Source organism: Tiliqua scincoides, chromosome 6 (assembly GCF_035046505.1).
Source record: "Tiliqua scincoides isolate rTilSci1 chromosome 6, rTilSci1.hap2, whole genome shotgun sequence".
In the NCBI taxonomy this organism is placed as follows: Eukaryota; Metazoa; Chordata; class Lepidosauria; order Squamata; family Scincidae; genus Tiliqua; species Tiliqua scincoides.
Genome location: NC_089826.1, coordinates 12,644,754 through 12,659,369, shown reverse-complemented (window position 1 = coordinate 12,659,369; position 14,616 = coordinate 12,644,754). Strand labels below are relative to the sequence as shown.

The following is a 14,616-nucleotide window of genomic DNA, read 5'->3' as shown; positions in this document are numbered from 1 at the left end:
TGGAATTTACTTCTGAGTAGACATGCCTAGGATTGGGCTCTTAGTTCTTGAAGGGGGAAATGGTAGAATTCTGTGTTTAAGGGATATCTGCATCCACTGCTTTGCCCCTCCCCCCTCATTTTTTTCTTGAAGGAATCTGACTGAGATGGAGTTTCATTCATTTCAAACAGGAAAATATCATAGTTTCTCATTACCATGAACTTACTAACATGGGGGAGGGGAGGAATTAAGTTAGGCACAGGGTATTACCCCAGTTGTGTGCCCTCTACTCAATTTGTACATTTGTTGGGTTATTTGTAAGTTTCTGTTGTGGGTCAGCTCTTCTTAAATTTCACATTAAAGCTTCAAAAACTTAATAATGGGACCGAAATTGCATGCAAGCCTCGAGAAGAGGCCCATTTTCTTATTTGTCCTTGTACCCAACGACAACATCAAATTTAAGACCATTCAGCCGCCACAAAGCCTTCACTCCACGAGTCGGAAGGAATCTAGAAGGAGATGAAATGATCATTTTAGTTCTTTACAGACTACTGTCTACTTGGAAGTAACAGCTCAAACGCAACAGAGGCAGCTCAGCATCATTGCTTGGGCCTGAATCATTAAAAGTAAAAATTTAGCAGTTGGCATTTATTGTTCATCAGTCTTACCTATCCAGCATTGCAGTAATTTTCAGAAAAGTGGGAACAAAAATCATTGTCTCGTTGGTGAGTATTCCCTTCATTACTCTCTTGGCAACTTCTTCAGGCTCTAAAGGAGGCATTAATCTGAAGTTGGGGAGAAAAAAAACACATGGTATTTTACAGGCTTGGTCTAGGTGCAAAGAACTGGAGATAATGGCTACAGATGGGAGAAAATGGTGATAATGAAATAAAAAAACACATAACACCGCTATCTGCACTTCTCATTTTTGTTTTAAAAGAAACCAAAATCTGCAAAGAAAACCCAAAAAAACCCTTTCATTTGGTTTTTATTTATTATTTAATGTGGGTGTGCATGGGTACTGACTGTAACTGTTATCTACTGGCACTATACCACCTATATCACCTACCTAGTACTCTTTTAAAACAATCACAATCTAAAATGATAATGTAAATTTTGAATAAAAACACATGACACTGCTTTCTGCACTTCTAACTTTGGGAAACACCAAAATCTGCGAAAAAATAAAACTGTTTTCTCCCATCTCTAACAATGGCACTTTTTGCAAGATCAAGTGCCTGAACTTGAAGTAGGTACAAGAGATTGGGACCAAAAAAGCAGCAAAAGAGGCATGCGGACAAGAAACAAATTTGGCTTGGACCTAACCTGGAAGCCTTTATCACTGCCGCAGGAGTGAGTGGCTTTGACAAAATAATTCCATGGAAGAGAGCACAATCTGTTCCAAGGACAGAACAAGTTCTTCTTCTGTAAGAACCAGGCCACTCACCTTACCACTTACAGGAAAGCTGCCAACAGCAACCTTATGGCAAGCTATGACTGCTTCAGCTGTAACACTGAAAATGAGTCTCTAGCTAGAGTCTCCATGCCAGTGTCAGTGGCCACCAGACAAGTCCGGAGGGAAGGACACATTACAGACATAAGATGATGATTTCCATGGTGTGAAGCTCTTCTAAATTTATTTATTTATACAGGTATTTATATACCACCTTTCTTTGGTCATCAGATTTCTCCTCAGACTTTAATCCAAGGCGGTTTACATAGGCAGGCTGTTCTAAACCCCCATAGGGATTTTCACAATTGAATAGTTCTAGTCTTTCATAGAACTCCTCCTTCTACCTGGATTCCTTCCCAATCTGGCCTTTCTCTGGCCCTTCACCTCCCACGCTCCACTTGACGGCAACTCCTCTCTGCCACTGAGGGTCAGCTCATCAGTATATCAGCGTGTTTTCAGTTCTCGGATACTTCCGGTTGTTTCGAACTGGCAGCCTCAGATCTTCAGGCATACAAGGCGGCAGCTCTACCAACTGAGCCAGACCTCCTGCCACCAATAGGGGATTGTTCACCATAAGGACGAAATTTCAGTGACATCCTCATTGTACGTGTCACATGTGGCCCAGCACTTTACACTCAGGGGAGAAGATGTTTAAGTGTTCTCCCAATGTCAACATCCTAACAGAAATCAAACCCCCCCCCCCCCGAGAGACTCCCTTTCTGGAGCAGAAAGAGAGGCACCATATAGATAACTGCCTTTTTCCCCAGTGAATAGCAGCTTAGGGGGTGGGTGATTCCAAAGGGTATAACATCCCTGCCCTCCCCCAGCATAGGTGTTTGAGGTCACCCCCCGCTCCTCGTCAAGGCTGCTTTTAAGCTTCAACAGTTATGTTAAGAAATCTATACATGGATCTTCCATGCAGGACTGGACCAAGACCCTCTGATATCTAAGGTGGCATGCCAATATTCCCCCCTCTCCCCAATGAACTGCCAGCCTCTGTTCCCACTCTCCAGCATTCTAGCTCAGCACTTTTGTCCCTTCCACAATTCCTCTTCCTCTCTGTTCCCCTCTTCCTTTTCCAATCCAGGGAGTGGAAAGAGGAGGAGGCTGGGGGGGGGGGGAGTAGGCAGACAGAGATTGGTGCACCCCACAAAAATGCTGCCTGAGGCAACTACTTAAGTTGGCCTCATGGATGGGCCAGCCCTCCTTCCATGTCCCAACTCAGGAGGTTCTCCTTGTTTCACAACTACTTCATCTTGACATTGAGAGACTTCTATGACTGAGAGGGAGTTTAAAATCTTTAGTCCAAGCTTATTTAGATTATTTTGAAATGGTGGCAAACTGGACATCAGCTACAGGACAGAAGAGAAATAACAAAGTACTGGTTATAACAAAGTACTTAAAAGCAGACTCGTACTTTTAAGGATGGAGTTTTTTTAAGGGCAAACATCCCAACTTCCTTATACACTACCTTGCAGATGAACCTGTGACAAAGTTGGTATTTATAAACATCGGACAGACGCAGGATGTTTTGACACCGTCCTTTTTCAGCGCAGACAGTTCATCAGTCAGAGATCTGTGAAACCCGACAGCTGCAAACTTGGTTGAGCTGAAAGAAATTTCAGATGAGGTTCAGTGATTGAATAAACATTGATCATGGTTGTTACCTGCCTCCTGTATTAGATGCATTACATCTCACACAGGAAAACCAATGAGGGTATATATATTGCTATCACTCTAATAACCTCAGGTCCATCCATAGACAGACTGTATGTCTAAAGCAATTGTAACACCGCTTTACTGAAAGTCCACTTCTTCATCTTTCTCTGTTTATTCATTGTTCACATTTTTTTTTGCCACCCTTCCTCTGGGGAGTTCAGGGTGGTGTACATAGTTGCTACCCTCCTCTTGTCCTCACAACAACCTTGTTAGTTAGGTCAGGCTGAGAGATAGTGCGAGACAGCCCAAGTGTGAGAGATAGTGCAAGAGATAGTGTGAGACAGTGAGAGATAAGTGCAAGAGATAGTGCAAGATAGTCCAAGGTCACCCAGAAGTTGCATGGCTGGACAGGGAATTGATCCTGGATCTTCTAGGTTTCCCAAACCACCTCCCAAACAGCTGCACCTTTCTGACTCTGCAATTATGGCCTGCAATTTTTTCCACACAGCTACTGATAACCTGCTGGATGCCTTTGCAGGTGTGTTGAATGTTGGCACACCTTTAAATATACATTGGAAACTACCATCAACTGAATTTGCCGCAAATGAGCCTCCTGGTCCAGCTTTTGTCTTTTTTTCTCAGGTACAGATGAGTCACAGGTGAATCTTGGTCCACTGGGCAACCATTGAGCCTCCCTCTTTTACCATGGGGCTCAGTCCCACAACCAGATTTTTTTCCCCATTGTTCACAGGTTGGTCATATTATGACATTACCAGGTCCTGTCTCAGAAAACTCAGGTTTTGGGATGCATTCAACCTGCAACCTAATTTATCAACCAGACCCAGGATCATGTTAATTATCCCCAAATTAACAGTACACAGATACAATCTTTTTAAGAGTTTAGTTTAGATGTGTATGCATATATGTGTGCTTGACCCTTTAACGCAGTGTTTCTGGGCAGGAGGTCTGGTCTAGAGGGTAGAGCCTCCATTTGCCTGAAGATTAACATCCACAAGGTCGCCAGTTCGAGGCCACCGGCACCATGCGACCTTGAAGCAGCTGGCAAGCTGCAGCTGAGCTGTTCCATCTGCTCAGAGCGTGGGAGGATGGAGGCCAGAATATTAAACCAGATCGGAGTGTAACATCTTGTATGTAGTGGTTCTTGAAAGAAAGAACCTTCTTTCAATTTGTAAAAATCCCTGCGTGGATTTAATAAGCCTGCCTATGTAAACCGCCTTGAATAAAGTCTTGAATAAAGACCAAGAAAGGCGGTATATAAATACTGTATATTATTATATTCTCAAACTGTGGATTGGGACCTACTAGGTGGGTGGCTAGTCAATTTCAGGTGGGTCCTCATTCATTTCAATATTTGATTTTCAATATATTATACTTGATGCTACTATGTGTGACTGCATTTGGGGAAATGTTACAGATCTGTACTTTTAACAGGCTACTATGTATATGCTTTTACCAATGATAGTAAATGGGACTTACTCCTGGGTACATGCGGATGGGATTGCTTGCCTGGGATTGTTAAAACTCTTTTTGCTTGACGATATAACTTCTGGAACCAACCGTATTGGCTTCTGCCTTTCCATTGGACCATTTCAGCGATGTGGAGAGGGGGGATTTGCTGCATGGGTAACAGCCTATCCTCCATACCTACATTAGCCAGGCTTCGCGCACTGGAGAGGACACTCTGTTCCAGAACCACCATTCAGAGCGCGATACCATAGTCTTCCGAAACTGAAGGATACCAACAGTATCACTTCTGGTCATGACATCATTTCTGCTGGGTCCTGACAGATTCTCATTCTAAAAAGTGGGTCCCAGTGCTAAACATTTGAGAACCATGCTTTTAACAATTTACTCTATAAAGAAATTGCAAGGAAGGAGGGTTGTGTGAAATGGCCCAAAATGACAGCAGAGTGGTGGGGGCCTTTAGTACCCAATCCCTGGTTCATAATCCAATCATGCACACATACCCCACTTGCTATTTATGGGGGGGGGGGGGAGCTTTCAATGAAAACTTTTTCTGTCTCTACAAATAGTTCATGAGGGAGTGTGTAGTCAAGCTATAGACTGTGACGGGATTAAAAACTAGAGTCCCCTTATCACCATCTGCTATGGCTTTGAGTCTTTGGACATTGCACTTTTCCTTGTGTTGTCTTTACAGTAAATGATTAATGGGTTAAAAGCCTGTACTGTATTTGCAGGCATATCTGATTAGAATACTTATAATACAATTCTATGCATGCTTACGCAGAAGCAAGTCCAACTATATTCAATGGGATACTTACTCCCAGGTAAGTATGCATAGAATTTCAGCCTTAGTAACATTTTGTTAAGTATGCATAACTATGGGCTCTTCTAGTCTTCTGATGCAATCCACAGAACACTGGATAGAGATTCTGCTAGAATGCTGGAGCTTCTGATCACACTGTATGGAAATGTCCTCCCTTTCTTCTCCTCCATCCACCATCATTCTAGCTTTATTGGTCAGCCTCATTTATCCATCAAGTCTATTTGGGATGGAGTGAGGAAATGAAGCTGGCAGGGCTCGCACAAATGCCAGGCGGTAAGCTAATTTTCATGCCAGTCCGCCTGGCCTATATGGCCCTTGTTCCCTCCCTTGAGGTGTCTCACATTTTGAGAAGCTAGGGAATTGTTGTTCCAGCTCTATCAAAGGTAACCATTTTTAACTTCTGGCTTTCATAAGCTTGCAAGAATCTGATCAGGCTCAATAAAACACTACAAGCTGACTTCTCAGTGACCATGGTGCTAGTTAGGGTAAAAGTTGTACAAGAAAGAAAGGTACAAAATTCCTATACTTTCTCCTACATTTGGAAGAATGTAGAATCTTTTCTGCTACTGAGAAATATCTCTGTCATACGCACCAATAAGCCACAATAAAAGGGGCAACCAAATGGCCAGCAGCAGAAGCCACTGTGACAATATGGCCGTGGTTATTCTTCATCATTGTGGGCAGGAACGCCTTTGTGGTCTGAAAGAAAAAGAGCAAAATCACTTTCTACAGATGCCAATCAATTCTTATATTTTACAAAAGCAGCAATTATAACCTCAAAAACAGAGCTACAATATTATTGTGTCATTGTACACATCAATGGTAAGGCCACTTCTTGAATATTGCGTACGGTTCTGGTCGCCACATCTCAGAAAGGATATAGTAGAAACTAAACCTGCCACCTGTCACCTGTGGGTTTGAGTTCTGGAGGGGTGGCATCTAAGCCCTTGAGGGCCAATTTCCCTGCTAATTGGGTAAGAGGCACTTTTTCAAGTGGGTGCTCCTTTTTTTAGCAGGGGGAGAGTAACTGGCCCACCTCACCCCAGCACTGTCTGTTCTAGTGGCTGTCTGCTGGTATTCATTTGCATCTTTTTAGATTGTGAGCCCTTTTGGGACAGGGAGCCATTTAGTTATTTGATTTTTCTCTGTAAACCGCTTTGTGAACTTTTAGTTGAAAAGCGGAATATAAATACTGTTAATAATAATAATAATAATAATTTCCACCTTCTGAAAGACTGGTATCACTTATGACAGGCGGCAGGTTTAGTTACCAAACTGAGAGCACACACACCTTTGCTTTCCATTGTAGAAGTAAAAATGACTGCCCTGCACTCCTATAGAGATGCCTTGGGTCCAGCCTTGCCACAGCTTCCTGTCACATTTTTTGAGTCACTACAACAGCATTCTCCAGGGTCAGTGCACTTGAAGGTTTGCACTAGTCTATATGTCCACATGATCAGGGCTGGCTCACCTTCAGGCAAGGTGAAGCAACAGCTTCAGGCAGTGGACTAGGACAGGCAGCAGACTGACGAGGGATGTTCCCCGTATGCATTCAATGCCTGCCCACCACCTTCTCTGGTCACCCACCCAGCGGTTCACCCCAGCCCACTTGAAAGGGGAGTCAAGCCAGAAAGGGACCAAGAGTCCAGTGCCATCAAAGAGCAGAAGATGGGATGCGTGCAGGGTAGATGATGGACACGGGGGTAGGGGTTGTGCATGCCACAACCCCTGCATACCTGCAGAAAGAAACAGACAAGTGATTTTCAACCTTTTCCATCTCACTGCACACTGACAAGGCACTGAAGTTGTCACACCATTAGTTTTTTTTTTTTGTTTTTTTTTAAATATAATTTGACAGGGCATACCATTCTCTGGTGGGGGGTTCACATTCCCCAATGGCCCTACTAATAAATGACCCTCCCCCAAACTCCTGTGGCACATCTGAGAAACCATTAGCAGCACACCACTGTGCCATGGCACATTGGTTGAAAATTCCTGAAGTAGACAGTGAAAAAGGCCATCCCTTGGGCTTGGGTGATCCATGGTGGCCCAGATGCCTTTAAATGCCATTTAATAGATTCATCCCTGATTTTGGCTTGTCTTGCACTTGCAATGCTAAAACCTTTTCATGCTATATCTTTGTGTGTTGGTGGGACACCCAATCCGTCGACAATGGCTGTTTCCTACAGTGCGACACCATCCCATCCTGCAGCTCTCATGGAAACATTCCATGTCAATCCGTGAAATATAATAGCTTGTGATAGTTAAGCAGCTGCTCTGCTGTCAGTCCATCTCATGGGCTTGTTGAACTACGTAGCTGGTCATAGAAGAGGCCAACATGGGCAGCCCAATCCTAAATAAAAGCTGCTTATGGGGTACAATGGCACAAGTACAGTCTTCCAATGGGTCTATTTGGACTTGCGCCTGCTCTTTAGCTAGTGCAAGTTTGAGAAAAGGGAAGAAGGTGCACCAGGGACAAAAATGGGTGTTGGTGGAGCTGATGGAAGATGACAGAATAACCAGGGTAATATGCCATTGGGGCAAAAAGCTTAAAAGCTAAAAGCCACACTGCTAGAGCATGAAAGGCACATAGAATAGTGAAAGCTGTTTTCATCTAAAAATCATAGTTAGTCTCACAGAAAAGTTGCTTGAAAAAACTCATTTTAGAAAGCTGTTTTGCTAGCTGAGACTTTGGGGCCTCAAAGTCTTGCATTGATACATTTTTGGAATTGAGTCCAAAAATGAAAGGGAGTCGTATCTAAGGCAGAGGAGATAGACTACATCTTGGCAGAAGTATACAGCCAGCCAAGATATCACAAGCTGAGAAAACACATATATGCAACAACTGTAGTCATTAGAAGTAAGAAAAGCCTTAGCAAGGTTTAGCAGGGAAGCGAAGCAGGGAAGGTTTATCAGTTGGTAGGCTAATATAGCGTTTAGCTAGCTGGACACAGACACCTGCAAGTGACGAATTTAGAAAAAGAATACATTTAATTAGATAACTGAGAACATCCTTGAGAATCAGTCTTTGTTTGAATTGCAACTGAAATGGAGAAATGGATGTTTAGAGGGAGTTGGTGCAGGGTTGCTTCAAGTAGTTTGCCTGGCATGTAATGTCTGAGTAACTTGTTTGAAGGTAAATGGGAGAAGGATAGGTTAAAAAGAAAATGTAATGCAGTGAAAGTTTGCCTTGTTTTATGTTAAAATATATGAAAAATCACAAGAAGCTGGCTGAAGCCTTAGCTGGCCTCTAAAGGGAAGAGGTCACTTCTAGCAAGATTATACACCACTATAGATCCCTCAATACCAATGTACTCAAAGTAACTGGTCACAAATAGAATTAAGACATAGAGTAAAACTGTTAAAAGGAAGTTTAAAGGACCTTGCCTCGCAGAGGTTGGCAGAGAGCCCCACAGTGTTTTGCTAAAAACAGGAAGGAATGCAGGAGAGATAAGACAGGTGGCTCAACCAAGGCCATCCAAGCATCTGAAGGGAATGTATGCCAAGAAATGGGTTAGAAGTTCTGCCAAGAAGGACAGTCCTGGATAAAATAATGTCACAGCATCCCCTGCTGGTTCTTGAAAACTTTGTAATTCAATATGTTTAATTGTTTAATTTTACCTTATTTGGAAACCTGTAACTTGAAGCTCACCTATCAAGTGTCTCTAAGGCTATCTACAGCCTATTAAGAGTTAGCCCCATCTATGATGTCAAACTTCAGCCAATGGGAAGTTCAAATCTTCAGACAAAGGACCCAGAATGTTATAAAGGGCCTGGTTAAGACTGATACTCGCTCTCAGTGCTTTGGACAGGAGTCCCATGAGATGCCCGTTGCTAGCAACGAAATAAAAGCTTGCAAACGATCACCCTTGACTACTGAGTCTTGCTTTTTGGACCTTGCAGCAGAGCCATTGCCACCAGTGCCCAACCCAACATTCCTCTCTTTGCCCTGCTCCACCCACCCCATGCCTCAGCCCTGCTGGTGTACCAGCCCTGGTGAGGCTGAACGGCTACTCCAGCACTCCTCTGGCACTGCGACCTCTTGCGAAAGCGCTCCGAAAATGGCCACCAGCAGAGTGCTCCATGCATCGTCAGCAGCCATTTTACAATGGTGGAACTCCATTCTGCTATCATAACAACCTCCACGCACCACCCAATCCCAAGACTAGAAGGGCAGTTACCCAGTAATGAGCAAGAATGTTGACATCAAATGTTTTTTGAATTTCATCGTCCTTAGTCGACAGGAGATCTGTCGTGGCTATCACTCCGGCGTTGTTTACCAAGATATCCACATCTCCAATCTCTTGTTTCACCTTTAAAAAAGAAGCAAAGAATACAGGTTAGGCTTGTTCTCAATTGAAGTTACTTGTGACCCTTGTAACAAGAACGTGGTCCAGTTCAATGAACTCTTGGCCGTGGCATTCTGAGCAGCAGGGCTGCCAGTGAGGGCTGAGGTGAAGGGACCAATTGTACAATGCGCGGAGGGGAACAGAGTGGCCAGTGACCGAGACTTGTCTCAGACTTGCACACGCACTCATGCTCAGATTCAGGGCAGTTTACATAGGCAGGCTGAACATAAATCTCATTTGTCAATGACGTTTTTGCAAGTATTTTACATGATAAAATCAAATAGAACCCTCCATTTCTACAGATGTTTCCCTTCGTAGTGCAGTCATCATCCTGGCTGCAGACTCTTTCACCCTCCAAGGCTGCAATTCTATACACACTTTCCTGAGAGTAACCGCCATTGAACACAATGCAACTTGGTGCAATCCTATCCAACATTCCTGCCCCGGTGCAGCTGCAATGCATCCCCTAGGCGAGGGAACAAATGTTGCCTTACCTTGTGGAGGCCTCTATAACTACCCACCCAACACAGGATGCGCTGTACTCCCCATTGGCATGAGTACTGGAAAGTTGGAAAGGATTGGGCCCTTATTTGCCTAGGATTGTGCTCTAATCTAGTGGTTCCCAAACTTTTTAACACTGGGACCCACTTTTTTTAAATGACATTCTATCAGGACCCACCTAGTTTTACCAGATTTTTTTTTTAAAAGAGCTCTAAAAAGAAATAATATTTTATTTATTTACAAGTCATAATAACCAGAAAATGACCCTCAAACATTTCTCTCTCTATATTTACACATGTTTGCAAACTGCAGGAACTGAGCTCTTTGCAGGGTAATTAGCAGCAACAGTTTTCTGAATAGCCTCAAGGCCTGAGGCAATTAGTTATTATTAACAGTATTTATATACCGCTTTTCAACTAAAAGTTCACAAAGCGGTTTACAGAGAAAAATCAAATAACTAAATGGCTCCCTGTCCCAAAAGGGCTCACAATCTAAAAAGATGCAAATGAATCCCAGCAGACAGCCACTAGAACAGACACTGCTGTGGTGAGGCGGGCCAGTTACTCTCCCCCTGCTAAAAAAGAGGAGCACCCACTTGAAAAAGTGCCTCTTACCCAATTAGCAGGGGGATAGCAAAAGTTATCTGACCTTTCCATCAAGCTTCAGTGACCACCAAAAATCAGGTTGCAACCCAGCAGTCACAGCCACCCAACCCACAGTTTGGGAACCACTGCTGTAAGGTGCTTAACTTTGCTTGTCCGGTGCCCAAATATCTAACAAGAGCAGAGATATCTAACCGATTGCTTAGATTTGTTGATTGAAAAATACTAAGGACCCGATCCTACTGAGTTTGGGCTGGGGAAGGGGAGGAAAGACTCTTTTCCCCAAGGAGCTGCTGGTGGCTGCCCGGCGTGCTCAGGATCCCATTGTAGCCCTTTTGGCACCGCAGCGGCCCTGTGCACCAGGCAGCTCAGGTTTGGGCTATGAGCTAGCTCACAGGCCTCTTCACCTTTCTTTATGAATGTAAGCATTTCATACAAAACATACAATGTAGTGAACAAAGAAGAAGACAATGGTATTGTGTGCAGTAAGGCTATAGCAGGGACATTCATTGTTCTTTTAGAAATAATTTCAGTTATTTTATCCTGATATTTTCAAATACTGGAATCCAGGGCCGGTCCATCCATGAGGCCGATTGAGCCACTCACCTCAGGTAGCAAGTTGTCAAGGTGAGCCCACCTTTATTTGCTTACTTACTCCCTGAATTGGTAAACTGCTTCTCCTCCTCTTACTCCCTGAATTGGAAGGAAGAGGGGAATGGAGCGAAAGAGCAAGTACAAAGAAAGAGGGAGTAGTTGGCTAGAAGGTGCATCTCCCACCAGGCAAGGAGGGCAACATCTGACTTTGCATCTTCAGTACCTGGCATGCTGCCTGCGGTGCTAGGGCCAGCCCAGCTGGAAGCCTAGCAGGTCTGAGTCACCTTTGACACCTGGAATCTCACCTTAGAGGCATTGCTATAGATTTGCTCTTTCTTGCTGCAGTCCACCACAAAGGCATGGGCTGTGGCTCCCAGCTTTCTGCATTCTTCTGCTGTCTCTTCAACGCCATGCTATGACAAATGGAAGAAGTGGAAAACCGATTTCTCCTTGCATCTCCAGTATAGCAAAACTATCAGCCCAATCCCATTGGGCTTCTCCGCTGCCAAAATTAGCATTAGGCCACCGGGCTGCCATATGGCAGTCATCAAAAGCACGCCAGTAATGCACAAAGTCCGCATGCTGCCAGAATGCCGGCAGGTAAGTCAGAGTGGCCCCGTGCTCAGTGGGGGTTGAGGAAGATCTGCTAACTGCAGTAAGTCAGCAGGGAGAGGCAGGGGGCATGACGGAGGCAGGAGAGGGTGGGTAACTTGCACCAGATGCTATGCCCTCCAATAGCAGCCAGCACACCCCCTTTGTCTCCTTGGACTAGCAGCTGGCTGTTACCCTGCACATGTCTGATCTCGAAAGCTAAGCAGGGTCAGGCCTGGTTAGTACTTGGATGGGAGACCACCTGGGAATACCTGGTGCTGTAGGCTTATACCATAGTCTTTCGAGACTGAAGTTTGCCAGCCAAGGTCTGAGGAGACCCATAGAAGATCATGGCGTGACAGAGTAAGGTATGTAGAACTTTGCCCTACTTCACCCTCGTCAAGAAGCTGGCTAATGGCCCTGAGTAGTCCTGATAGTCCTGAAAAGAAGCTTCCATGGGAATCCTTGAAATCCTGAGAAGAGGGGCCAAGGCTTGGACAGTCAATTAGAAAAATAAAGGCAGTGGGAGCAGGAGATCTGGGGAAAGACACAGATGGTTAGTACTTGACCTGAAAGAGGCTGCAATAGGAGACAGAAAAGCTAGCAGCTGCAGACATGCTTAGAACGCCCATTGCTTACAGGAGTGCCTGCTATCTAACTCCATCTAAATGCTCAAACCTTTGTCAATAATTGATAAATAAAGCAACTGTTACAAAAACACCACAAGCCCAGTGGCATAGCTAGAGGGGGTGCAAAGCACTGTGTTTTCTAGGGAGCCTCACAGCAGCATGCAGGTGGCCCCTCCCTCTCCCCTTTGGAATCAGGTAAACACCTCTGTTTGGCGCCCAGCGCCTGGAATGGCTCCAAAGGGGAGGGGGAGGGTCTGCTTTCGTGCTGCAGTGAGGCTCCCTGCAAAACTGAGTGCTTTGCACCCCCTCTAGCTATGCCACTGTGTAAGTCTTTGGTGATTTCTTCTCCATAGGAACCCTGAACTCAGGTTATTGCAGTTCCCAGGACTTCTCACCGCTTGGATAGCTGGGTTCGCCAAAACGTCTGGACATGCTAGAACAATAACACAGCAATATCTCGCTAATGCTAATAATAATACTAATAATAATATTACGCTTGGCTGGCAAAAATCTAACACATTTGAATGTGTTCATAACCTAAATAAAAAGAAATAAAAAAAGAAAGAAACATAGGAAGGTTGATGAATGTCATGGAAGGTTGGATGAAATCAGATGAAAGGGGAAAGCACATGGACAAAATCTGAAATGCGGTTATAATTGAAAATGGCTGAAAGAGCGAAGAGATGAAAGTCAAGAGGATGAAAGTCAAGGTATTGCTGTACAAAGTGATTGAAAATGGCTCAGTAGATTTAAACCATTCAGACTGCAATGCAAAGGACAAGCCGTCCTTCTCCTACCTTATTGATGTCCCACAGCACTAGCCTGCACTGTTGCCTTGCAAACTCATAAGCAATGGCTCTCCCAAGTCCATGGCCGGATCCAGTGATCAGCACTATTTCTCCTCTGATTGACTTTTTCTTCGCAGGGATGAAAAGCTTGACCAAAGCCTCCAAAAAAGAGTAAAGGACCATGAAGAGAAACAAAAGGATCTCAAGCAAGAGATGCATTTTCTCCTAACACATTCAGCACTGTGACTGATCTTCAGCTGTGTGCTCCCTGTTATTCATTTATCAAAGACAGAAATCTTGGGTGTGGCCTCACCTAACTACTCTATGGTGAAGCTTTGACAAAACTCCAAAGCCTTGAATAGTGTGAGATACCATTATCAACATGTACACACCTGTAAGGCACGTGCCTATCTTATTGCTTAATCTGATGGTTCTACTTTTTATCCCCTGGGGGCTGGGGATAAGAATAGGCCCTCAGTTTGGCTGTACTTGAGACGACTAAACAGCCACCGGGTAGATGGGACTCCTTAGCCTGGGAAGGCAGCTCATCTGAGAGAAGGAAAACTCTGATCCCAAACCTCCACTGCCTTGTGGCTACATCCAGTTATGGAAAAGGCTTCAGGAGTCAACCTCCAGGCAAATCCAGAGCCGGAGTCCCTGAGGCAGTTCATGGCTGAACACAGTCACATTCTGGCAACTCCTGCGACGCCGCTGGAACCAACCGTATTGGCCTCTGCCTTTCCATTGGACCATTTCAGCGACGTGGAGAGGGGGGATTTGCTGCATGGGTAACAGTCTGTCCTCCATGTCTAATTTACCCAGGCTTCGTGCACTGGAGAGGACACTCTGTTCCAGAACCACCATTCAGAGCGTGATACTATAGTCTTCCGAGACTGAAGGATGCCAACAGCTTTACTTTTTAGCTGCTCTCCTCCATCCCATCCACGAGGCTGTTAATCCTTCCTGGTCAGCATTTCTCATTTTTATGAATTAACAAAAGAAGTGTTTTGTCAGGACAGTTAGGACAGACAAAAGAAAATATTTCTTTACTCGGTCTGTGGAACTCCTTGCCACAGGATGTGGTGATGGCATTTTGCCTAGATGCCTTTAAAATTGGACAAATTTCTGCAGGAAAAATCCATCATGGGTTACAAACCATGATG

At 44.4% G+C, this 14,616-nt stretch overlaps 1 protein-coding gene across 1 annotated transcript; it reads right to left on the bottom strand.

Moving 5' to 3' along the window:
* Window positions 1–403: 403 nt before the first annotated feature.
* LOC136655658 (estradiol 17-beta-dehydrogenase 11-like) lies at window positions 404–13,672 on the bottom strand. The gene is made up of 7 exons (XM_066632253.1): window positions 13,463–13,672; window positions 11,751–11,858; window positions 9,581–9,712; window positions 5,992–6,098; window positions 2,904–3,041; window positions 648–764; window positions 404–488 (listed from the first exon to the last, which is right to left on the bottom strand). The coding sequence occupies exons 1-7, from the start codon at window positions 13,670–13,672 to the stop codon at window positions 404–406; spliced, it is 897 nt and encodes a 298-aa protein (XP_066488350.1).
* Window positions 13,673–14,616: the final 944 nt, after the last annotated feature.